Below are 26,240 nucleotides of genomic sequence, written 5' to 3'. Positions count from 1 at the left end.
AGTGGTGCATACAGAGCAAAAGAGAAAGAAACAGTGCATCGTGGGAACCCCCCAGCAGTCTACGTCTATAGCAGCATAACTAAGGGATGGTTCAGGGTCACCTGATCCAGCCCTAACTATAAGCTTTAGCAAAAAGGAAAGTTTTAAGCCTAATCTTAAAAGTAGAGAGGGTGTCTGTCTCCCTGATCTGAATTGGGAGCTGGTTCCACAGGAGAGGAGCCTGAAAGCTGAAGGCTCTGCCTCCCATTCTACTCTTACAAACCCTAGGAACTACAAGTAAGCCTGCAGTCTGAGAGCGAAGCGCTCTATTGGGGTGATATGGTACTACGAGGTCCCTAAGATAAGATGGGACCTGATTATTCAAAACCTTATAAGTAAGAAGAAGAATTTTAAATTCTATTCTAGAATTAACAGGAAGCCAATGAAGAGAGGCCAATATGGGTGAGATATGCTCTCTCCTTCTAGTCCCCGTTAGTACTCTAGCTGCAGCATTTTGAATTAACTGAAGGCTTTTCAGGGAACTTTTAGGACAACCTGATAATAATGAATTACAATAGTCCAGCCTAGAGGAAATAAATGCATGAATTAGTTTTTCAGCATCACTCTGAGACAAGACCTTTCTAATTTTAGAGATATTGCGTAAATGCAAAAAAGCAGTCCTACATATTTGTTTAATATGCGCTTTGAATGACATATCCTGATCAAAAATGACTCCAAGATTTCTCACAGTATTACTAGAGGTCAGGGTAATGCAGGTAATCCAGAGTAAGGATCTGATTAGACACCATGTTTCTAAGATTTGTGGGGCCAAGTACAATAACTTCAGTTTTATCTGAGTTTAAAAGCAGGAAATTAGAGGTCATCCATGTCTTTATGTCTGTAAGACAATCCTGCAGTTTAGCTAATTGGTGTGTGTCCTCTGGCTTCATGGATAGATAAAGCTGGGTATCATCTGCGTAACAATGAAAATTTAAACAATACTGTCTAATAATACTGCCTAAGGGAAGCATGTATAAAGTGAATAAAATTGGTCCTAGCACAGAACCTTGTGGAACTCCATAATTAACTTTAGTCAGTGAAGAAGATTCCCCATTTACATGAACAAATTGTAATCTATTAGACAAATATGATTCAAACCACCGCAGCGCAGTGCCTTTAATACCTATGGCATGCTCTAATCTCTGTAATAAAATTTTATGGTAAACAGTATCAAAAGCAGCACTGAGGTCTAACAGAACAAGCACAGAGATGAGTCCACTGTCCGAGGCCATAAGAAGATCATTTGTAACCTTCACTAATGCTGTTTCTGTACTATGATGAATTCTAAAACCTGACTGAAACTCTTCAAATAGACCATTCCTCTGCAGATGATCAGTTAGCTGTTTTACAACTACCCTTTCAAGAATTTTTGAGAGAAAAGGAAGGTTGGAGATTGGCCTATAATTAGCTAAGATAGCTGGGTCAAGTGATGGCTTTTTAAGTAATGGTTTAAGCATTAAATAATGGTAGGGCTTCCTTGAGCAGCCTGGTAGGAATGGGGTCTAATAAACATGTTGATGGTTTGGATGAAGTAACTAATGAAAATAACTCAGACAGAACAATCGGAGAGAAAGAGTCTAACCAAATACCGGCATCACTGAAGCAGCCAAAGATAACGATACATCTTTGGGATGGTTATGAGTAATTTTTTCTCTAATAGTTAAAATTTTGTTAGCAAAGAAAGTCATGAAGTCATTACTAGTTAAAGTTAATGGAATACTCAGCTCAATAGAGCTCTGACTCTTTGTCAGCCTGGCTACAGTGCTGAAAAGAAACCTGGGGTTGTTCTTATTTTCTTGAATTAGTGATGAGTAGAAAGATGTCCTAGCTTTACGGAGGGCTTTTTTTTTTATAGAGCAACAGACTCTTTTTCCAGGCTAAGTGAAGATCTTCTAAATTAGTGAGACGCCATTTCCTCTCCAATTACGGGTTATCTGCTTTAAGCTACGAGTTTGTGAGTTATACCACGGAGTCAGGCACTTCTGATTTAAAGCTCTCTTTTTCAGAGGAGCTACAGCATCCAAAGTTGTCTTCAATGAGGATGTAAAACTATTGACGAGATACTCTATCTCACTTACAGAGTTTAGGTAGCTACTCTGCACTGTGTTGGTATATGACATTAGAGAACATAAAGAAGGAATCATATCCTTAAACCTAGTTACAGCGTTTTCTGAAAGACTTCTAGTGTAATGAAACTTATTCCCCACTGCTGGGTAGTCCATCAGAGTAAATGTAAATGTTATTAAGAAATGATCAGACAGAAGGGAGTTTTCAGGGAATACTGTTAAGTCTTCTATTTCCATACCATAAGTCAGAACAAGATCTAAGATATGATTAAAGTGGTGGGTGGACTCATTTACATTTTGAGCAAAGCCAATAGAGTCTAATAATAGATTAAATGCAGTGTTGAGGCTGTCATTCTCAGCATCTGTGTGGATGTTAAAATCGCCCACTATAATTATCTTATCTGAGCTAAGCACTAAGTCAGACAAAAGGTCTGAAAATTCACAGAGAAACTCACAGTAACGACCAGGTGGACGATAGATAATAACAAATAAAACTGGTTTTTGGGACTTCCAATTTGGATGGACAAGGCTAAGAGTCAAGCTTTCAAATGAATTAAAGCTCTGTCTGGGTTTTTGATTAATTAATAAGCTGGATCATCATCTGATCTTAGCCTGCTAAATCTTTTTGGGAACCTCCTTGTTTACGCTTCAACATATTAAAATTTCAGTGTGTTTTCAAGATTTTAGAGCCAAAAAAAAAGCTAAATTCATATAATAAAAGTTAGCACCTATCTGTATCTTCAGTGAAATGTTTTAGTGGTTTGTTGGTTTAGCCTCATCACAGTTAGCAGATTAGCGGTTATTAAAGTCATCTTTTAGCTTAGCTGTGCCCACAACTGCTAACATGAAACATTATTTTTGTTCATATGAGTCTTTTTCCATGTATGTGTGTGTGTGTGTGTGTGTGTGTGTGTGTGTGTGTGTGTGTGTGTGTGTGTGTGTGTGTGTGTGTGTGTGTGTGTGTGTGTGTGTGTGTGTGTGTGTGTGTGTGTCTTTCTCCACAGCTGTCAGTAGCTGTGTGTATTGGCTTCCTGACCGCCTGGACACCATACGCTGCTGTGGCAATGTGGGCCGCTTTTGGAGACGCTACGCAGGTTCCTTCAGGGGCATTTGCCCTGGCAGCCATATTTGCCAAGTCCTCCACAATCTACAACCCAATGGTCTACCTGCTGTTTAAACCCAACTTTCGTGAGTGTTTGTACAGAGACACGTCTATGCTATGGCAGAGGATCTCCAGAAGTAGCCTGCAATTGGATCAGAAAGAGCGGTCACAGCGCAACAAGGACACTAGCATGTCCACATGCCTCTCAAATGGACAGAAGGACAGCTATGGAGCTTGCACTCAGTGTCCTGAGAGCGTAGCCATGTCTCACATGTCCACACCACAAATGAGGGCCTGTATTTTAAATGCCTCTACCTCCAGAGAAGTGACACTGAGTCAGATCACAGCCAAACGACACACTGACTACCTCTAGCAGCAAAACGTCCTCTGGAGATCCAAGTTTCCTCTTATGGATAATGGACAGTACACGTTACTGCAGAATTTTGTTTACACACATAATGGTTTTGGCACTGCACTGACATACAATGTAAATATTTTCATGATTAATTAGGCAACCGGTGGTCAAAGTGCATTACATTGAGGCCACACCCACATTTCAAAGTATTGGGCGTTGAGAGTAAATGTTAAATAAGCAATTAAACAGTCACATTCACAAACAATAAAATATATGTTCTCATTTCTGTATAACTTTGCATTTTCATATTTTAAACAGTCTATGTGTTCTCACTGTGTTTGTGTGGGTTCCCCCTGGTGCTTCGGCTTCCTCCCACCTCCAAAGACTTGAAGGTGCGGTGAAGTGGAAACTGACCGCAGGTGTGAGTGAGAGTGTTTATGTGTCTCTGTGACCCTGGAGTGGAACAAGCAGGCAAAGAAAATAAATGAGATGTATGTGTGTGTGGGGGGGGGGTACTTAACAGATGAGGTTTTTTGTATGTGTGTCTATGTGTTTAGACAAATATGACTATAGAAATTTAGACTTCTTTTATGATGTCATTGTCAGATCATTCTGCCTTTGTTGACACAAATCCTCATTATCAAAATGTGCACAGTTCACAACTTGTTCTTTCCACGAAAGTGAGCAGAGAAACATTCATCTTGGCTCTGAATAAAATGCCCCAGAATAACAAGAAAGTATAGTTTTTTCTGATTTAACTATTTGATGCCTCATTTTGTTTACGGTACGTCCACAAAGTATTCACAACGCTTCACTTTTTTTCCGTATTTTATGTTACAGCCTTATTCCAAAATGGAGTAAATTCATTTTCACTCACACTCACTCATCTTCAACGGCTTACTCCGATTAAGAGTCACGGGGAGCAGGAGCCTATCCCAGCAGTTATAGGGCATGAGGCGGGGTACATCCTGGACAGGACGCCAGTCTGTCACAGGACAACATATAGACAAACAAACACACTCACAGCCGCACACAGACCTACAGACAGTTTAAAGTTTCCAGTTCAAATAACCTGCATGTCTTTGGATGTGGGAGGAAGCTGGAGAGAACCCACGCAGACATGGGGAGAACATACAAACTCCACACAGAAAGGCCACAGGTGGGAATCCACACCATGACTTTCTTGCTGTGAGGCAACATGCTAACCACTATTCCACCTTTCCCTCAAAAATTTTACTCACACCACCCCATAAAATGACATGAAATTTAAAAAAAAAAATTAAAAAAACTAAGAAATCACATGTACATATGTATTCACACCCTTTGCTCAATACTTTAGGGCCCCTTCACACATAGTGCAAATTTGGTCGAATTGCGCATAAAGTGAGCATGAAGCAGGAATCGTATGCAAAACATGTAAAATCGTAGCTGCCTCTAACACCTCGTACACCTGTTGCTACAACTATTTGCGTACACCAGTGGCTGAAAGACAGAGTGTGCTCTGTGAGAGCCCATCGAACCCTCTCGTGGCAGATGTCTGCCAAATTCCAGCTGACACACACGAACATCTAACACTGCTCATTTGGCACTAAGGAAATGTGTGGCCATTCGCACTATTAGCACGGCAACAGTCAGCAGACAGTCACTGTCAAGCTGGATGTGAAATTTGTCTAAGTGCCCCCTCGGTATGTCTTTGCAACAGACACAGTGACACATTGGTGTGTGCGCTGAACTGACAGGGGGTGTGTCTGCCAACAGGAGCAGCTGTGGAGATCTGTGGATCTGGACACCATGGCTGGGGAACAAGTATCGTGTTTGGACAGACATTAACTTACAACTATCCACATGTGTCTGCTTGCTGTCCTCACATGGACATACATAAAAATATATATTGCTGTTGCAATGGGCTGCAGCGAGCGCGCACACACCGTGCACACTGACAGGCTAGCCCAAGTGAAACGGACCATCAGATCATAACACCCAGTGGACGATCTGAATGTCACGTCACCCAGGTGAGCTCTGTTCCACATGATGCGGTGTCAGTCCTGCGGCGCGCCATCCACAAGACAGGTGTCAGCCAGGATACACGTGCGGGACCAGCTGGACACGCCGCCAGCAGATGTGGACATGATAAGAGCACACTGCCTCATCATTCATGGCATTTTATGACTGTACGTCTGTGACCATGGGCCATCTACAGAGGAACACACGGATCATACTTGTATTGCCCGCTTGATAAGAGGGATTCAATAAAATGCAGTGTTTTATAGGCTGTGTGGTTTTATTTTTTCTTAAATACGTCCATGTCCATTTTGATATCAGGCAGTTTCCCGCAGCTTTTACAGGACAGCGATGGTAGCTCAGTGGTAAAGTTTCTGGCTGGCAATCAGGGCTTTTGGTAAGTGCAGGTTTGAATCCCGTGGGTGGCATGTATTCTTTATTTTTATTTTTTCACAGCAGCTGCGCGATGTGTAAGCACATCGCGCAGCGCTTGCACTGTGTTCCCGCGTGCACAAAACCGTTGCAGTGGAATCGATCATGCCTGTCCATCGGCTCGATGTTTTCGTGGTTCGCTCATATAAGCTGTTCTGCTGTAATTCACCCTGAGTTGTACTTATTCGTACTATGTGCGAAGGGGCCCTTTTCCTCTTTGCAGCACCTCTCGAGCTCCATCAGGTTAGATGGGGAGCATCGGTGCACAGACATTTTCTGATCTCTCCAGAGATGTTCAATTGGATTTAGGTCTGAGCTCTGGCTGGGCCACTCAAGGACATTCACAGAGTTGTCCTGAAGCCACTCCTTTAATAGCTTGGCTATGTGCTTACGGTCATTATTCTGCTGAAAGATGATCTGTCGCCCCAGTCTGAGATCAAAAGCGCTCTGGAGTAGGTTTTCATCCAGGATGTCTCTGTACATTGCTGCAATCATCTTTACTTCAATCCTGTCTAGTCTCCCAGTTTCTGCCCCTGAAAACATCCCCACAGCATGATGCTGTCACCACCATGCTTCACTTTAGGGACGGTGCCTGGTTTCATCCAAACATGATGCCTGGCATTCACGCCAAAGAGTTCAATCTTTGTCTCATCAGACCAGAGAATTTTGTTTCTCATGGTCTTAGAGTCCTTCAGGTGCCTTTTGGGAAACTCCAGGTGGGCTGACATGTGCCTTTTACTAAGGAGTGGTTTCCGGCTGGCCACTCTGCCATACAGGCCTGATTGGTGGATTGCTGCAGAGATGGTTGTCCTTCTGGAAGGTTCTCAACTCTACACAGAGGAATGCTGGAGCTCTGACAGAGTGACCATCAGGTTCTTGGTCACCTCCCTGACTGACTTCTTCCATTTATGGATGATGGAGGCCAGTGTGCTTATTGGGACCTTCAAAGCAGCAGAAATGTTTCTGCACGCTTCCCCAGATTTGTGCCTCAAGACAATCCTTTCTCAGGGGTCTACAAACAATTCCTTTGACTTCATGCTTGGTTTGTGCTCTGACTGTCAACTGTGGGACCTTATATGTAGACAGGTGTATGTCTTTCCAAATCATGTCCAATCAACTGAATTTACCTCAAGTGGACTCCAATTAAGCTGCAGAAACATCTCAAGGATGATCAGTGGAAACAAGATGCACCTGAGCTCAATTTTGAGCTTCATGGCAAAAGCTGTGAATATTTAGGTACGTGAGATTTCTTAGCTTTGTATTTTTAATAAATTTGCAAAAATCTCAACAAAAACTTGAACACTGAAAAGAGAGAAAATCTAAACTAAATTACTTCAGTTGATAACACTCAATTTTTTTTTTGTCCAAATTAAATTGGTGCAATTATTGCTTAATTTATGGATTTAAATAATTTGAGTGTTACCAATTGAACTACTTTAGTTGATCCAACAATTCTCTTTCTTAAAATCTTTGACAGAACACATGAAGTCTTATGAACATTTCCATACCCTGTGTTCTCAAAATGCACACCTGCTGTGTATTACAGAAGTCAGTCGGCTACAGAGCCTTCTCAAACTATAACTTAAAATGATCACCTTTGGCTGAGGAATTCAGACTCATGTCCTCTAATTTAAGGCTGTATGCCACCATCCTCTCAACAAGGATGTCAAAATGCATAAATTATTTGTTTATTTATTCATTTTGCTCTTTTTTTCCAGGGACAGAGTTTTTAGAGACTGTGCAGTGTGTAAGACACAATGAGACATTTTGGGGATTTTGGGTTGTATCCTGTAAATAAAGTTCAATTGAAAATTATATTAAATATATGAATTACAATATTGAGCAGCCAAAAGCCTCAGTGAGTAAATGTGCTCCATTATTGTGCACAGAATTTCATGTACAAACAAACACAGCATCCATATGAACAATGTAGTGTTTCCTGATTTATACATTTACAATATGTATTTTTATTTCATGTGAATCTGCACAATCACATGTGTTGTTGTTATGTGCTTTGGAAATATTTTCAAAAATGTTGCAAAACCAATGAATTTTAAGAATTTCATGCCCAGTTACCACATTTATGGTGACTATTTAATAATCCTAATAAGACATTCGAGTATAGTTTAGAAGCCCAAACTATTTCACATTGTTTCTTCAAGGTTCTGTGTTCAAATCCCAAATTTAGTGCTTTGATTCAGTTTTATATAAATTTTCACTTAACTCTCTTTAATCGCAGCAGCTGACAACCTAATCTAATCTCATCAGATGTTATGGGAAATACAAATCTAACTGATCTGAACTCTGGTCTTTGATTGATTGGTTGTAATAAATATCTGACTAATCACTGAATGCTGTGACAAGGCCTGTGTAGTAAAAAAAAAAAAAAAAAATCACTACAAAACAGGTATGTGTGTGGAGACATCACATCATATTTAACAGTAATTGTTTGCTAAATTTAGCCACAACAGTTTGATAAAATGATATTAGACTGAGTCTGTAGTTCTGTGCGCTGCAGCAGATGAGATACTCTACGCTTTTCTGCAAATAAAGGCAAGGCAGCACACAAAATTATCAGTTTCTGTGAAATGGCCATTTTACACCAGATGCCCTTCTTGACAAACCTCCACATGACATGGAGAATGGAACAGGGGTGGAAACAAATACACTAACCACTTGGCCATCATCCTACTTTTTAATTTGGATGGTAATAAAATCTGCAATTAGAGACTCCAAAATATCTAATATCAGTGCAAATTTGACATCATCTACAGTCATAGATGAACTGGATTTGCTGAAATAATATAGCTATTTCACTTCTGATCACGGGTCACATGTGAGTGTAGTTATTACAAAATAAACTGAGGGTTTCACTGATAGGACGTGAGAACCACGGGGTTGAATCGCTTCACCGACACATGATACGACATTAGAACCACAATACGTTTCACTAAAACAAAGTCTGCTCTTTTTTAAAAAAAAAAAAATGTTGTGATTGTGTACTTGGAAACCTCTGCCAATCAGTAAAATTTAGGAAAAGGTGAAACAGATTAATTCCCCAGTTCTGTGGATCTGCAAAAGAGGAATTTTCTATTAAGTTGCCAGATCTGCATGTGTCCGTGTGTTTTGATTGCAGACTGTGTACAGTTTTGATGAGTCCAGTGCACAAACTCAGTTTTATTAATCGGCTGTAGTAGTGCAACAGATAACTGAAACAATCCTTCAAATGGAGATACAAACTCCAAATTTGGCACAAATACTCCTTAGACATTACTCTTTTGAAAAGAACCGTGTGGCCACTTGAATTTCAAGAGGTGGCCAGGTAGGCGTCAACTGAAGAATTTCACAGGGGTCAAAATTTTAAAATGCTTCAAACATATTGAAAAATGTGCCACATTATGTGTCTGATCATAAACATTCCAAAAAGGTAGATTTTGGACTATCTACGACTGAATGTTTGGAGTTATGGGGTAAAGACATCAAAAAAATGGTGACAAAGGTCAATTTTAGTTTGTACAGGGGTCAAAAGTTAAAAGTTGCTCCAATTTAGGTAAAAGGTGATGTAAAATATTGGTAGCGCTAACAGGATGAATGAATGGAATAGCTTTGACTGTGGTCTCCGTTATAAAGTCGGTGCGAAAGCTCATGGGCTGCCACCTCCCCTCATTGGCTGACTCCCGCTACCTATTCAGAGCAAACAACATCATCAAGGACAAATCCCACCTTGGCCACTCCTTTTTTGACTTTTTGCCCTCTGGCAGGTGCTGTAGGTCACTAAACTCCAAAACAAGCAGACTCTAAGGAGCTTCTTACGCTGGCTGGGAAGTGCAAATCAAAATTACAAAATGCAAAACACTTTTACAAAGGACAGAACACTTTTACAAGTCCTGAAACAAATCTACAATGACAGATTCTGACAGAAGGGGAATGTCTGTCATTTGGTACATTCCCCTTCTGTCAGTATTAAATCTGTGATTTTGTTTCGGGACTTCTTGTAAAAGTGTTCTGTCATTAGTGTTTTTTGCACTTCCCAGCCACCATAGCTTCTACTCAACCTCAAGTAACTTTGCACACTGTAGCTAATTACCTGCCATGCCAATGTTATAGTTTTGATGTACATATGAGACTGTTTTTATCTGCACGTATTTGTATATAGGACTTTTTATTTTATTTTATGTGTATTGATGTCAAACTACTGTGAAGGGCCAGTAATTGAAGCTTTATCTTTTGACCCCTGTACAAACTGAAATTGACCTTTGTCACTATTCTTGCTGTTTTTACCCCGTAGCATTCAGTCAATCAATCAATCAATTTTTTTTTTATATAGCGCCAAATCACAACAAACAGTTGCCCCAAGGCGCTTTATATTGTAAGGCAAGGCCTACAATAATGATGTAAAACCCCAACGGTCAAAACGACCCCCTGTGAGCAAGCACTTGGCTACAGTGGGAAGGAAAAAACTCCCTTTTAACAGGAAGAAACCTCCAGCAGAACCAGGCTCAGGGAGGGGCAGTCTTCTGCTGGGACTGGTTGGGGCTGAGGGAGAGAAACAGGAAAAAGACATGCTGTGGAGGGGAGCAGAGATCGATCACTAATGATTAAATGCAGAGTGGTGCATACAGAGCAAAAAGAGAAAGAAACAGTGCATCATGGGAACCCCCCAGCAGTCTACGTCTATAGCAGCATAACTAAGGGATGGTTCAGGGTCACCTGATCCAGCCCTAACTATAAGCTTTAGCAAAAAGGAAAGTTTTAAGCCTAATCTTAAAAGTAGAGAGGGTGTCTGTCTCCCTGATCTGAATTGGGAGCTGGTTCCACAGGAGAGGAGCCTGAAAGCTGAAGGCTCTGCCTCCCATTCTACTCTTACAAACCCTAGGAACTACAAGTAAGCCTGCAGTCTGAGAGCGAAGCGCTCTATTGGGGTGATATGGTACTACGATAATCAGGTCCCTAAGATAAGATGGGACCTGATTATTCAAAACCTTATAAGTAAGAAGAAGAATTTTAAATTCTATTCTAGCATTAACAGGAAGCCAATGAAGATAGGCCAATATGGGTGAGATATGCTCTCTCCTTCTAGTCCCCGTCAGCACTCTAGCTGCAGCATTTTGAATTAACTGAAGGCTTTTTAGGGAACTTTTAGGACACCTGATAATAATGAATTACAATAGTCCAGCCTAGAGGAAATAAATGCATGAATTAGTTTTTCAGCATCACTCTGAGACAGACCTTTCTGATTTTAGAGATATGCGTAAATGCAAAAAAGCAGTCCTACATATTTGTTTAATATGCGCTTTGAATGACATATCCTGATCAAAAATGACTCCAAGATTTCTCACAGTATTACTAGAGGTCAGGGTAATGCCATCCAGAGTAAGGATCTGGTTAGACACCATGTTTCCTAAGATTTGTGGGGCCAAGTACAAACTTCAGTTTTATTGAGTTTAAAAGCAGGAAATTAGAGGTCATCCATGTCTTTATGTCTGTAAGACAATCCTGCAGTTTAGCTAATTGGTGTGTGTCCTCTGGCTTCATGGATAGATAAAGCTGGGTATCATCTGCGTAACAATGAAAATTTAAGCAATACCGTCTAATAATACTGCCTAAGGGAAGCATATATAAAGTGAATAAAATTGGTCCTAGCACAGAACCTTGTGGAACTCCATAATTAACTTTAGTCTGTGAAGAAGATTCCCCATTTACATGAACAAATTGTAATCTATTAGACAAATATGATTCAAACCACCGCAGCGCAGTGCCTTAATACCTATGGCATGCTCTAATCTCTGTAATAAAATTTTATGGTCAACAGTATCAAAAGCAGCACTGAGGTCTAACAGAACAAGCACAGAGATGAGTCCACTGTCCGAGGCCATAAGAAGATCATTTGTAACCTTCACTAATGCTGTTTCTGTACTATGATGAATTCTAAAACCTGACTGAAACTCTTCAAATAGACCATTCCTCTGCAGATGATCAGTTAGCTGTTTTACAACTACCCTTTCAAGAATTTTTGAGAGAAAGGAAGGTTGGAGATTGGCCTATAATTAGCTAAGATAGCTGGGTCAAGTGATGGCTTTTAAGTAATGGTTTAATTACTGCCACCTTAAAGCCTGTGGTACATAGCCAACTAACAAAGATAGATTGATCAATTTAAGATCAAGCATAAATAATGGTAGGGCTTCCTTGAGCAGCCTGGTAGGAATGGGGTCTAATAAACATGTTGATGGTTTGGTCACAGATAGTCCAGACTATACCTTTTTGGAATCTTTGTGATCAGACAAATAATGTGGTATAGTCTTCAATATGATTGGAGGAGCATTTTTCAATTTTGACCCTTGTGAAAATCTTCAATTGACCCCTACCAGGCCACCTATTGTAAATCCAAATTCATTCATTTATTTATTTTCAAAAGAGTAATGTCTTAGGAGTATTTCTGTCGAATTTGGTGCTTGTATCACCATTTGTAGGATTCCTCTGTAAATATTCTCAGTGTGTCTGCTTTGTGCCACAGCGCCCTCTTGTGCATACAAACTGAAAAAAAGATAGTGTATATGTCAACTAACTATTGTAAATAAACAGTCGATTTACCCAATAAGTTATTGTATATGTGCAGACTGATATCAAAAGTAATTACCCACAAGCCATATGTCACATGAGCTCAGACACACTGTTCCCGTGCTTTCAAAATGTACTTAATTCCCCAAAACAAATGTGGCAAAAACGTACCGTTATTCCTTGAGGCGACTTGATTTGGAGCTATATAAGTAAATGGAATTGAACTGATGCACATTTGTCTCCCTCTGTGCTATGTTTTATTAATTATTATTATTATTATTATAGATTTAACCCAACAATTCTGTTAATTTTATTAGTTGCTTAATTCATATAAGTTATCACCCATATTTCACTGTTAAAACAACATTAGAAACATTTCCTGGCTGTGTCCCCAGTCTTGATCTGCCCCCAAAAATGAGTCGTTTAGTTAAAAACAATTAAGAGACTATTGATTATTAGCTGATCAATTAAAAAAACAATTAAATGTTTTGAGTGTGATTAGACCTTTTGCAAAATATAATATTATAGAATAAAATATAAAATTGGGAAATTAAATACTGTATGAATATCTTGGGGTTTTAAAAGGTTATTTACAAATAATGGAATTAAAAAAGGTACTTTTATCGCTAGGAATGTTTGAAATTATGTAAACCACGATTACTCATAAAACAATACGGACAATCAAAACTACAGCATTTATCTCTTTCAAGCCTTCAGGTTTAGTTAAAATCTGTTAATATGTAAAAATCAATTCATGACTAAAACTATTGTTAATAAATAAACATATTTAATTAAATCTTTGTTAAACAAAAATACATCGGCGTACTATATCAAATAAATCTTTTAATTCCGCTTTTTAAAGAAATAAACATTTTGGGTTTTGTTGGGTTTTGATTGGTCACGTCGGTGACGTCACGTTTAATGTCAAAACGCGGCATTTCTAAAATTCAGGTAGGACCGTAAAACGTCTTGGTGTTTGTTGACTGTCACTTATAAGTTAATTAAAAAAGAAATGTATTTGTTTCATTCTGCAATGTAGTATATTCTGAATACTATTCACCTAACAAAAAAAAAAAAAATCACCTGCTTTTATTAGCGTCTGTTTCTTAATGAGTCAGCTAAAAATTAGCCGTCCACGCTAACAGCATTAAAATGACGTTATAGAGCTAACAGCTAATAAACATGTTAGCAGAGTTAATAAACTCCATGTTACAACATTTGTGATAAACCCTCCTTATGTCTGACAGTTGAGAAAAGTTTTCCAACATGATGATGATGTTCTACACCCAACTCTTCACCTCCAAACGTGGTTCTCTGGCCAAAATCTGGTTAGCAGCACACTGGGAAAAGAAACTGACAAAGGCTCACGTATTTGAGTGTAACCTGGAAAACACCATCAAAGAGATCATCTCCCCAAAGGTAAAACACAGCAAGCACTTATTGTATGAGTGTGCACCTGCTCATTTTGTGGTTGTTTGTGTGATTTTTCTTAGATGAAGATTGGTTTGCGAACATCTGGTCATCTGCTCCTGGGTGTGGTTCGGATCTTCTCCAAAAAAGCCAAGTATCTCCTGGATGACTGCAGTGATGCTCTGGTTAAAATAAAAGTGGCATTCAGACCAGGTAATGTGATTGTTCATTTGAACCACATTTGTTAAACAGCAGTAAATGAAAGTGGACTAAGTTGGCCCATTTTAAGATGTTCTGGGATAACATTTGTAACTAGAGAGGCACTAAGTAGGGTTCGTACCTCTGCCAAGGCCAAATTCAATGCAGTTCTTTGAAACTGAACCTGGCCTGTCAACTACAATGCACTAAAATTTCACACATGCAAATAAAAATCAAACTACAACAAAATATATTCATTGGTTGCACCAGTGTTCTTGATATTCAGGTCTGTCTGTAATGTCTTTTCTGCTCCCACCCTTATTTTGTAAAAATCATGTCACATTCTGCTTCTGACTGCCGTTCACCCCAGCGCTCTCAGGTGGCCATTTTTGGCCAATAACATGGCCAAACTCAGTATAAATACATGTAATTTGATCACTTTTCAAAGCGGTCAGTAAACTCATCTATAAATAAACTCATCTCATAAATAAACTCGTCAATAAACTCAATTTAATGTACAGTGGTTCATTCCAGGTCAGCTTGGTGTATAAAGCTCACTGTTCCAAGCAATGATAACTATCAACTGGCTGTTAGAAGCAAGTTAGCAACAAAGCCAAACCAGCTGATTTCAACAGACAAGCAGCCCAAGCATGTTTTCATTAGGCGGCCAGTCGCAGAAGTACGAATTCTTGTCTTTGGAAGACAAGTGTACCCGCGTCTTCCCATATACTGGAAGAGCCATTTTGAAGCTAAAAAATTAGTGCTCTGAGTGTCACTATGTTGGCAGTGCTTTCTCCGCCTACTTTCTAGCTAACCCGTGAATGCGTAAAGAGGTGGAGCATGGGCTAAACCATGTGTGATCTTAGTGGGACAAATGAAGCCCAAACACACCCCCATCTCAGAGTTACCAAACGAGCAAAGCTAGGCTAACCTTGGTTCTGCTGTTTTACTGATGCATATTATTGGAGACTGGGTGGTGATTTTCATGATGGGTGGATTTGGTGGGGGTATTAAAAATTATGACCCCCTTATTCACACAGTAACAGTGGATTAACTGGACCTAACGTCATCAAGCTACCAATAGCTACTAAAAATGCAAACACCTCTAACATACAAAATTAAATAACATGAAAATTTCACTCAGTGGAAATGCTGGAGCACAGACTTCTGGATGATCCGCTAGGCTAAATAACCACACAACAAGCAATGCTATTACAAATATTTGTAGAGAGTGCTCAGAGAGAAAGCACAGACTGTCATCCACAACAGTCAAAGCAACCATGCTTCTAATTATTCATAACTTTATGGCTTAACATTATGACTAATGAATTGTATTTATAAAAAAAAATCCCACCCTTCTGTGCATTTGTCATGGCGGGGGAGATGATGACAATTTTTTGTGCTAGGCTGCAGCTATGTTTGTTTCTGCTCTAAAGTTAGACATTTTAACATGGGCTTCTATGACAGTTTACTTATTTTTGGGAGCCAGCCTTAAGTGGCCATTCAAGGAACTGCAACTTTTTCATCTTCCGGGTGGCTTCATTTTTGACAGCCGAAGATGGGGCTTGGCTTTGACGGGGGACTTAATCTCTGCATGTGTGAAACTGCGCTCTCTACTTCTGGGTCAACATCCCAAATGACTACATGTACTTCTATTAGAGCGTCAATATTCTGAATTAAAGTGTTTTATAGACTTTTGGAAGATGCAATATTTCATGAGTAACTGAAAATGAAGAAGAAAAATGCCCCATCTGGTTTATAAAAACAATCCAGGTCTGCAATAAAACTAAATGGGTTCTTTCTTGACCCATCTCCCACCTCCTCATCTGTAATTTGGAAAAGTTACTAATGTTAAACATTAGTTACAATAATCCATCTTCTTTCACTGCTATCTTACAGAAGGGCAATTATTTAATGTTGAATTGGAATCACTATGGCTTGTTTAATTCATGTAATTTTTAGTAGAAGTAAGTACTGTAGTAATTTTAGTGGCACAGTGACTTGGTTGGCACTGTTGTTGCACAACAAGAAGGTGCAAGGATTGAGCACAACCACCAGAGGGTGCCATATTTATTTTAAGACGAAGACAGTATTAAAACTAGCAGCTACAAAGTGTCATCCAGTGTCATTTCTGACAGTTTGGCCTCTTCTACCTGGTACTACCAACTGAGTTTAACTTTATAACATTGAACAATACTACTGAGACAATAAAAGTATAAGTTAAAGATGTTTTACAAAGTGCAGGAGGATAAACCTAATTTAATGTCGGACTTTTAAATTTGTAATTCTTCAGTACAATTTGGGGTTAGAAAAGTAACTTCCAAGATCCACATACATTAACCCCTTTTGTCTGTAGGGGGCAGTCTGACAAACTTTGAGATAAAAGCCAAAAAGTGGAATTTTTATATTAACAAATAGCTCTAGTAAACATAATGATCAGTTCAAATGATAGTCGACCTTAAATGAGCTTTTGACCAGCAACTCTGACAGCAACAGCACGCTGTCTGTACGTTTTTAATTTATTTCCTAAAGAAATAGTGCTTCAGTTATATCACTGGCAGTTGTACTTATAGTGATTCTTAATGCATTACATGTAGGGTGCTCTTATTTGTTGGATTTCTGTTTCCCTGTTCCAGGTGAGACTGATTGCCGCTAAAGGGTCTTGAGGCCACGCGAAAATCGATTACTTTAAGTGAAGATTTCACTTCGTTGGATGGCCAGTTTCCCAACTTAAGGTACTGTTGTCCTATTGCCCAGCATGTCCCAATCTGTTATATTTTAACTATGTATTCTCTGGGTGTCTCATTTAACAATTTGTTGTAATGTGTGTGAAGTTGCAGTTTTAAGTAGGACTGCAACTAACAATTATTTTTGTAATTGAGTCATCTGTTGATTCTTTTTTAGATTAATTGTCTAAGCTTATGATTATTAGTATTTTTTAATTAATCTATTGGTTATTTTCTGATTAGTTGATTAATCCTTTGGTCAACTTACCAGTAAATCATAACATAAATTGTGTTATTTTATTATAAAAAGTATTTATTAAAAAATCCAAATATAAAATGCCAGAACTTAAACAGGCGTCTATTGGGGAGGGGTTTAAAGAATAAAAACCTTGCACAGAGCTTTGCCTGACACATGAAAACACAGAAAATAAATACTATTTTCATTGTGAATCTATTAATTATTTTCTAGATTAATCAGTTAGTTTGGGAGGTGATGGTCAAGTGGTTAAAGATGTGAGCTTGTGACCAGAGGATCCTACTTTCAAACATCGGTGTGTGAATGTGAGGCATTGCTGTAAAGCCTTTTGACCATAGAAGTGCTATGTAAATGCAGTCCATTTAGTTGTGCAGTCCAGAAAATGGAAAAAAAATGTTAATCACTGTTTCCCAAAGTCCAATATGATGACACATCCCAAAGATACTCAGTTTATTGTCAAAGAGTAGCAAAAGAAACCAGCAAATGTTATATTTAGAAACTGAAATTGGAGAATTTGGTCTAACAATTAATAATTGATTGTAAAAAATACTAGGTGATTAATTTAATAATTGATTAATCATTGCAGTACTACTTTTAATTCACATATGTAATTTAAAGGACTGATGTTTAGATGTTAAGTGTCAGTCATTTATAAACTATGATGATTGAAAATGTGTGTTTGTGTATTTAAACATTACTAATGTAAACTAAGTTTTAGCAGGAGCAGCAAGAAAACTTTAGACATGTCATCTTGAATTTCCAGTTCCAGTGGATAGTCTGTTTTCTTTTGTGTCTTTAGCCCTAACAGTTTTCTGCTTTCTTTCCTTCTAAATTCTCTTCCTGTTGGAACATCAGTAGCATAGATATAGTCGATCACTTTTCACTGAACCAGAGCCGGTCTGAAGAAATCACTCTGAAAGAGGATTTTGGAAATAACTTCCTGACCTTGTTAGACTACGGTAAGACTCAGTTTATTCTCATATGCTTTTGTGTGTGTGTGGTGTTTTTGTCTCTCTTTATAATTGAGCTTAAAGCACCTCGGGGCGTCTGGTAATGACCACATTTCTTGTCATGTACTCTGATGTGGAGATGATTCCCAGAGCCACCAGATTGGACTGCTGGATATGACTTTCCAGAGCCTTGTTCAAGATGGAGATGCCTTTTGGTGATGAGGATGCAGGATGCGACCTTCTTGGTAGTAAATTAAATGCTTTTTTATTCATTTATTTATTTATTGGCCATATTTATATTCTAAAGAATAGACATAAGGCTAAGGCAATTTTTTCAAAATGGAGAATCTCTTAATGACCTTAATCTGACTCATGTCAGACTGATTAATGGCACTCCGTGGATGTTCTCTTTTTAGGTCAGTTCAATTCATTTTATTTATACAGCGCCAAAGCACATGGGCAAGGGTGGTAAGGGGAAATCGCTTTAGTATGTCCTTCCATCCTCTTTAGCAATAAACCATGTTACTGGGTTTATAATTTTCAATAAAATGATCTCATTAAAATTTGACATGAATAGAAATATTAATACTGTATTTTGAAATGTTCAATACATAGCCATAAATAGCTGCAGTGCGTAGGATTTAGTGCCACCTAGTGGTGAGGTGTCAGAATGCATACACTTGCAGGTCGCATTTTTGTCCTGCTCTCTTGTCTTGTACTGTGTATGATCCTCTATTTTCCAAAAGTGAAGCATCTCAAACTTGTCAGCCCTCGGCTTTGAAAGCACGTTGATTCTTTGCTGTATGAATGCTATATTCCATTCTGCTAATGAGCACCCCTAAATCCTGCACACTAGTAGTAAGATATGGTATGCACTCCTTCAGTAGAAAATAAATTCCAAATAGTCAGTATGAAGGCATTATGCACAAAAGTCGATGAAACATACCATTAGTTCATTGGAATTTAGGCGAAAGTTTGGAATAATCATATTGATTTGGTATCCTGTCAGCCAGCCCTTCTCACATAATGCATTTATAGCACTGAACAGTATTGTGAAAATATCTTTGATTCCAGGGTCCTGCCAATATAGTTTGATGTCTTGAAATGGCTGCTTGCAGCACAATATCAGTGATCACCAGTTCTTACTCATGAGAGCAGCAAATATCTACAGAAGACATAATCTCCCTGCACATACTGATCTGGTAGTGTGGTTTTATAGCTGCAAAATCCCACAGATGCTGTATAATGCATTGATTATTTTGCAGCCTTACTCTTTAACGCCAGTGATCATGCTGCATCAACAGAGGAGGCTCAGAATAAAGATCCGCAGACTTCTACACACAAGTGTCAACAAATCGGTAATGCATCATAATGATTATTTTGCAGTACATTGCATTAAGTAGTAGTACAGCGTCAGTGCCATACTTGTAATTTTTTGCATTAAGTAGTAGTACAGCGTCAGTGCCATACTCGTAATTTTTTTCACCAGAGTTTATTGAGATGGATTAGTACAGCAGTACAACACATTTTGAAACTCAAAGCAGGTTGTGTTTTGCAGATGCTGGCAGAATGATCTGATGGAGGTGGAGATGCCGTCAGTGAACGAGACCACTCTGTTGACCAACGAGAAAGAGGGCTTCGCCCTGGATCCTGTGGCTGTTTACTCGTAGGCAACAACCATTTTCAAACAGTATTTCCTCAGTTCTTAATGTACATTATGAAGTTATTCTGTGTGGACGTGCTGTGAGACAGACAGTGAAGCACACACTGACACTTTTCTTATGAAGCCAGACGTCACTGTGCAGGAAGAGCCACAGCTAAAACATGCTGTATGTGTTTCCCTTCAGCATCGTCTGCAAGGAAGAAAGGCAAGAGGAGAGGAAGCTGGTAGTGGACCAGACAAAAGAGCTGACTAATGAAGCCATCAGGGAGCAGCTTGCTGACTATTCAGACATGGTTGCCAGTTTGGACATGCGCCTCCTACCCGGCAGCTCATGCAGTGGAAGGAGAATGGTGGTGCTGCCAAACTCCTTGACAGCCATGTTCTGCTGTCATAACACCACAGATAAAAGAGGTTAAATTAACAAATCTGACACCCACATTATTTGACAGCAATAAGTATGTCAGAAGCACTAAAACTCATTTTTCTTTTTTGCAGCTCTTTGCCAAGAATATTTCACAGATGAAACCTTGCCGTGTCAGTGAGCAGATTGATGAAATGCGTCACGGTGAATGTGACGGTAAGACAATTCACATTATTTCTCAGACTTCTGATCTTTTTTATTATCCCTACCAAGGAGTTTCTCTTCTCTGTGCTGCTTGTTTACTCGATCGTTTTGGAATCGTTAGGTGTTCAATGAGGAAGGAGCAGTTACATTTTAGAGGTCCAGATGTTATCACCTGCATTAACCACAGTGTGATAATAAGCCTTGATAGTTTTCCTCAGCAATTCAGAAACTAAAATAACTTCATTAAAATTCAAGGATATGAGTCACGATTTCCACAAATACATTCTGCTCCGGATCACGGTAGAGATCCAGTGTTTGGATGATTGTTGTTCGTGGTGGAGGTATGTGTTTCGAGTGCTGCTGCCAATACATAATGGTTACCTTCAAATTACAGGTTAAAATGTCCCAGATCTGAATATACAGGATTTCCCAGATTAGATAAATTTCACTTGTTTTCTAGAAGGAGAATCTTTCTCTGCTCCACTTTGTTCTTGAAGCTGTGACTGGTGATGAATGTTGCGCTATGGGCCTCAGCCTTTGAGGTCAAGAGATGCCTGGGAAGCCTTTAGAGAGCCATGTGATCTAGACCTTCTCACGCCCAACTCGTCACATTTTTACACTTGGTCAGTGCCACATTCCATCACTATATGAGTTTTGTCCCTGTTGCATAATTTAATAGCAGGTAGGGAGACGCCTCATCTTTTTTTTTTTTTTTTGACAGCTGTCTCATTTCTCTGACAGTGCACAAAACTACTTCACTTTTGCGTCATCTTCAAAGATTCATCTATATTTTTGTTGTGATCATTGTGTGTTCTAGTGTTTCTTTGCTTGTAACACACAACAGGGGTACCAAACTCATCACAAATGGACATTCAGACAAAATTAATCATTTGAATGTGAGACTGTGCTGATGTGATCCCTGGACAGAGGTGCTGGGCAATGTTCATGCTTTTGCAGGAGAACAACAGTCCAATTCTTTCATGCTTCCTGTCTTACCACATGGTTGCGTGACTTTGACACTAACCAGTGTCCAGGTGATGATTTAATGTCTTGGTACTCTCTGTTTGGGTACAGTTGAATGAATTTGTGTCAAATGAATGGTGATTTAGGGAGACTCAGATGAGCCATATCGCTCACATTGAGAAGGATCATCAGCTACTAATCCGCACCTTCAAGTTTGTTGTGCAATATCTGTAAACCATGTGCAATATTACCGTGCAGTATGATTCCACAGTTGTATATAATTCTCATTTTACATTACTTAGTCCACATTTCATTTAATTTTATTTTACCTTATGTTTATATTAGTTGTACATACACTCTGAATAATTTACCATTAAATTTCACTATCTTTTATTTGGCTAAAAATTGCTAGCACCACGGAAAGCACCTTTTGGAGTTGCACTCAAATCTCATTGTATTGCAAATTACAATGACAATAAAGGCGATTCTGATTCTGACTTGGCAATAAATTAAATTCTGATTCAGAAAATGTATTCTGAATATACAGGATTTGCACTTATTTCTGAAATTATTTTAAATTCTGTACTTAGAATTCAGGGGTCACAATAATTTTGATCAGAACTGTATGAAAAAACCCAATGAATTGATGACTTGATTTCTTTAGAGTCTGCTGTCATAACATTTTGACATAAAGTCTGCATTATGTTGTCTGTAGTTCAGAGAGACACGAGCGCGCTCACCACAGACAACGTCATCGAATCATTAATGGACTCTGACAACACGTGTAACGCTGAGCTGAAAGATCTCAACCACACAAATGACAAACATGCTGGGAAGATCTCAGAGTTTGCACAGGTAAGAATTAATGTCAGACAACAGCTAAATATGAGAAATTATTTAAAATCACATGAATTTTTTTGTATGTTATCTTTCATTTTACATTTTTTCGTTTTCACCGTCTGTCTTTCAGGATGAAAATATGTCAGAGTTGACTCATCCAGACTTCCTCTGAAGATTCCCTGTTTGTTCCATCCGTCATGGATGGAGCAGGAGACTCGGTCCTCTACTGTGCACACGCAGGTGTGTGTTACACTGAGAGTCAAGCACATAAAATACAACTCCACAGTTCACCTGTGCAGTGTTTGCAGTGAAAGGTGCTCTGTAGGAGCTGCAGTCTGCGTGACAGATGGCTGGTTGTTACTTGCGTGTTGTTTTTTGAGATGTGCCCGGCTTTATAGTTCACCAATCACTCACTGAAAATGTGCTGCTTTCCAACTGCAGTCTATGCTAGACAGCCAGAACCTCGAGGAGAGGAGGATGACCAGGCGAACACAGAAGCTTCTAAACACGCTGAAAGTAAGGACCCAAAATTAACATTCAGTTACAGTAATCAGATTAACAACCATCACTCCATCTCACATGCTGTACCACACTATCTTTGAAGTTCAGCCTTTTTATTTTGCTTTATTGTTTCACATTTACATGTTGTGTGATAACACACAAAATAAGTCATTTAAATTCACTTGAACAACGTGGTTTGAAACGTGACGAGGCTGGGACGGGATGAGAAGTGGTGGCGGGAAATGAAACACTTTACTGTGTGTTTTTGACGCAGAACCACAGTAACACGGACAACAGTATCAGCCTGAAGGCGCTCTGTGGGAGGTGCAGCCGCTCACGCGCCGCAACCACTTTCTTGTGTCTCCTGATTCTAAAGAAGCAACAAGCTGTCCAGGTGCAGCAGTGCGCCCCCTATGAAGACATCTTCATCACACTCCAACCTGAGGTTTCAGAGTCCTAAATCAGAAAATCTGTAGGTTTGCAGCACATGTTCTACTGAATGTCTGAGATGAGCACAAGTATCCGAGGGTTAGAATAAGTGCAGTATTTTCATAAGGTTTATGGAAAAAAGAATTAAAAAAAAAAACTGCTGATGCAAAGATGTCAAGGAAAAAACATTCCTCTTCAACGCCGACAGCCAAATGTTTTAAGTGGACTTCAGTGTCAAGATTTGCACTTTTTGTAGTTACAAAACATTAGTTCTGCTGAATTTTAGGGGCATTTTGGTGATACAAGATAGTAAAATTAACTTTTATTTATATTAAATGTTGCAGATTCATGCTTTAAATTACAGATGTCTTTAATGTTGTCTTGTTTTCATCTGTACTTTATATTGAAGCAGCCTTTTAAAACAATCTGCCATTGTTCTGTTTCACTGGGTAAAATAAATATAAAAAAATAACCAGATAGAAATGACTCGGTTTAATGCATTTTAATAGTTTACAATAGATTAATAGTTTTGTGCCACATAGACATGTTTCTTTAATCTCCTGTTAAGGTTCCAGAGAATCTCCAGTATTCAGTTTAAATCTGGATTTCTATGTTTCAGTAAAACGCTGAGCTCTTTGCAGTTCTGTGCTCAGTACTTTAATGGGCTGTCACAAGTAGGGATTCACCAAGCCGAACTTTAGGATCTGTATCGTTCCGTTATTGATGAAAATGACAGGATTGGATTTTGGAAATTGTGTGTTTTTGTGGCTTTACATAACAATAAATATATGCATAAATTATTTTGGTTTGCATGCACTGTCTGCATTAGCAGCCTCAAACTCAAATTTAGCTCTCAACCACTGGTTGAGAGGCATCCTCAAGGGTCCGAACAATCAAAGTATAACATGGCCTCAGATACCACGGCGTGAAGCGGATGAGAGTCTGCGACTCCACCTAAACCAGGCGCCAGTCCTTCTCAGGTTACTTCCTCAGCCAACTGTGGTGGACTAGGATGATGCAGGTGAAGTTTCTTGTCCAAGGACACAGCCAGGTAGTCTCTCTCTCACACACATGCAGTCAATTCCTATATAGGTGCACCTTGTGAAAAAGCTAAATATTTTTGTCATGTATTTCAGAACAAAAAAAATTTACATATTCTAGTTTCAATACATCAAATCAAATCAATTTTATTTATATAGCGCCAAGTCACAACAAACAGTTGCCCCAGGGCGCTTTATATTGTAAGGCAAAAGCCATACAATAATTACAGAAAAACCCCAACGGTCAAAACGACCCCCTGTGAGCAAGCACTTGGCGACAGTGGGAAGGAAAAACTCCCTTTTAACAGGAAGAAACCTCCAGCAGAACCAGGCTCAGGGAGGGGCAGTCTTGTGCTGGGACTGGTTGGGGCTGAGGGGAGAGAATCAGGAAAAGGACATGCTGTGAAAGACAGCAGAGATCAATCACAAATTAAAAGCAGAGTGGTGCATACAGAGCAAAAAGAGGTGAATAAAAAGAAACACTGGGTGCATCATGGGAAACTCCCCAGCAGTCTGTCTATAGCAGCATAACTAAGGGATGGTTCAGGGTCACCTGATCCAGCCCTAAGGAAAGTTTTAAGATTAATCTTAAAAGTAGAGAGGGTGTCTGTCTCCCTAATCTGAATTGGGAGCTGGTTCCACAGGAGACGAGCTGAAGCTGAAGGCTCTTCCTCCCAATCTACTCTTACAAACCCTACAAACATAAGCCTGAGTCTGAGAGCGAAGTGCTCTATTGGGGTGATATGGTACTAAGAGGTCCCTAAGATAAGATGGGACCTGATTATTCAAAACCTTATGTAAGAAGAAGAATTTTAAACTCTATTCTGGAATTAACAGGAAGCCAATGAAGAGAGGCCAATATGGGCGAAATATGCTCTCTCCTTCTAGTCCCTGTCAGCACTCTAGCTGCAGCATTTTGAATTAACTGAAGGCTTTTCAGGGAACTTTTAGGACAACCTGATAATAATGAATTACAGTAGTCCAGCCTAGAAGAAATAAGTGCATGAATTAGCTTTTCAGCATCACTCTGAGACAAGACTTTTCTAATTTTAGAGATATTGCGCAAATGCAAAAAAGCAGTCCTACATATTTGCTTAATATGCACACTGAAGGACATATCCTGATCAAAAATGACTCCAAGATTTCTCACAGTATTACTACAGGTCAGGGTAATGCCATCCAGAGTAAGGATCTGGTTAGACACCATGTTTCTAAGAATTGTGGGGCCAAGTACAATAACTTCAGTTTTACTCTGAATTAAAGCATGGAAATTAGAGGTCATCCATGTTTTTATGTCTGAAAGACATTCCTGCAGTTTAACTAATTGGTGTGTGTCCTCTGGCTTCATGGATAGATAAAGCTGGGTATCATCTGCGTAACAATGAAAATTTAAGCAATGCTTTCTAATAACGCTGCCTAAGGGAAGCATGTATAAAGTGAATAAAATTGGTCCTAGCACAGAACCTTGTGGAACTCCATAATTAACCTTAGTCTGTGAAGAAGACTCCCCATTTACATGAGCAAATTGTAATCTATTAGATAAATCTGATTCAAACCACTGCAGCGCAGTGCCTTTAATACCTATGGCATGCTCTAATCTCTGTAATATTGTATGGTCAACAGTATCAAAAGCTGCACTGAGGTCTAACAGGACAAGCACAGAGATGAGTCCACTGTCAGGCCATAAGATCATTTGATAATTGGCAAAGCTTCTGGGGAAAACCTGGTCTTGTTAGGAGAGACGGCATCCATCCCACTTTGGATGGAGCAGCTCTCATTTCTAGAAATCTGGCCAATTTTCTTAAATCCTCCAAACCGTGACTATCCAGGGTTGGGACCAGGAAGCAGAGTTGTAGTCTTACACACCTCTCTGCAGCTTCTCTCCCCCTGCCATCCCCTCATTACCCCATCCCCGTAGAGACGGTGCCTGCTCCCAGACCACCAATAACCAGCAAAAATCTATTTAAGCATAAAAATTCAAAAAGAAAAAATAATATAGCACCTTCAACCTGTTTTAGTCTGTGGTGCCACAGACTAAAACAGTTAAATGTGGTCTATTAAACATTAGGTCTCTCTCTTCTAAGTCCCTGTTAGTAAATGATATAATAATTGATCAACATATTGATTTGTTCTGCCTTACAGAAAC

General features: G+C 39.2%; 2 protein-coding genes across 3 annotated transcripts in view; both read left to right on the top strand.

Moving 5' to 3' along the window:
* The window catches only part of LOC117511697 (opsin-5-like), a 38,104-nt gene extending 34,510 nt beyond the window's left edge, over nucleotides 1–3,594 (top strand). For both annotated transcript variants that reach the window (XM_034171619.1, XM_034171618.1), the window contains one exon: nucleotides 3,110–3,594. In XM_034171619.1, the coding sequence (XP_034027510.1) occupies nucleotides 3,110–3,580 (471 nt within the window). In that variant the 3' untranslated portion in view covers nucleotides 3,581–3,594. The remainder of the gene's footprint in view (nucleotides 1–3,109) is intronic.
* A 10,198-nt stretch (nucleotides 3,595–13,792) lies between these two features.
* On the top strand, nucleotides 13,793–23,332 carry rad21l1 (RAD21 cohesin complex component like 1). Its single transcript, XM_034171523.1, is given in 17 exon segments — nucleotides 13,793–13,972; nucleotides 14,047–14,184; nucleotides 16,805–16,896; nucleotides 17,999–18,102; nucleotides 18,233–18,303; nucleotides 18,305–18,338; nucleotides 19,359–19,437; nucleotides 19,652–19,759; nucleotides 19,941–20,065; nucleotides 20,068–20,124; nucleotides 20,127–20,167; nucleotides 20,252–20,333; nucleotides 22,000–22,139; nucleotides 22,255–22,282; nucleotides 22,285–22,364; nucleotides 22,566–22,640; nucleotides 22,900–23,332. Coding segments are annotated over 17 exon segments (1,593 nt in total). The 5' UTR covers nucleotides 13,793–13,819; the 3' UTR covers nucleotides 23,086–23,332.
* Nucleotides 23,333–26,240: the final 2,908 nt, after the last annotated feature.

The sequence above is a fragment of the Thalassophryne amazonica genome, chromosome 6 (genome assembly GCF_902500255.1).
Source record: "Thalassophryne amazonica chromosome 6, fThaAma1.1, whole genome shotgun sequence".
NCBI lineage: Eukaryota > Metazoa > Chordata > Actinopteri > Batrachoidiformes > Batrachoididae > Thalassophryne > Thalassophryne amazonica.
The sequence above is the reverse complement of the archived record's forward strand: the minus strand, read 5'-3'. Positions and strand labels throughout refer to the sequence as shown.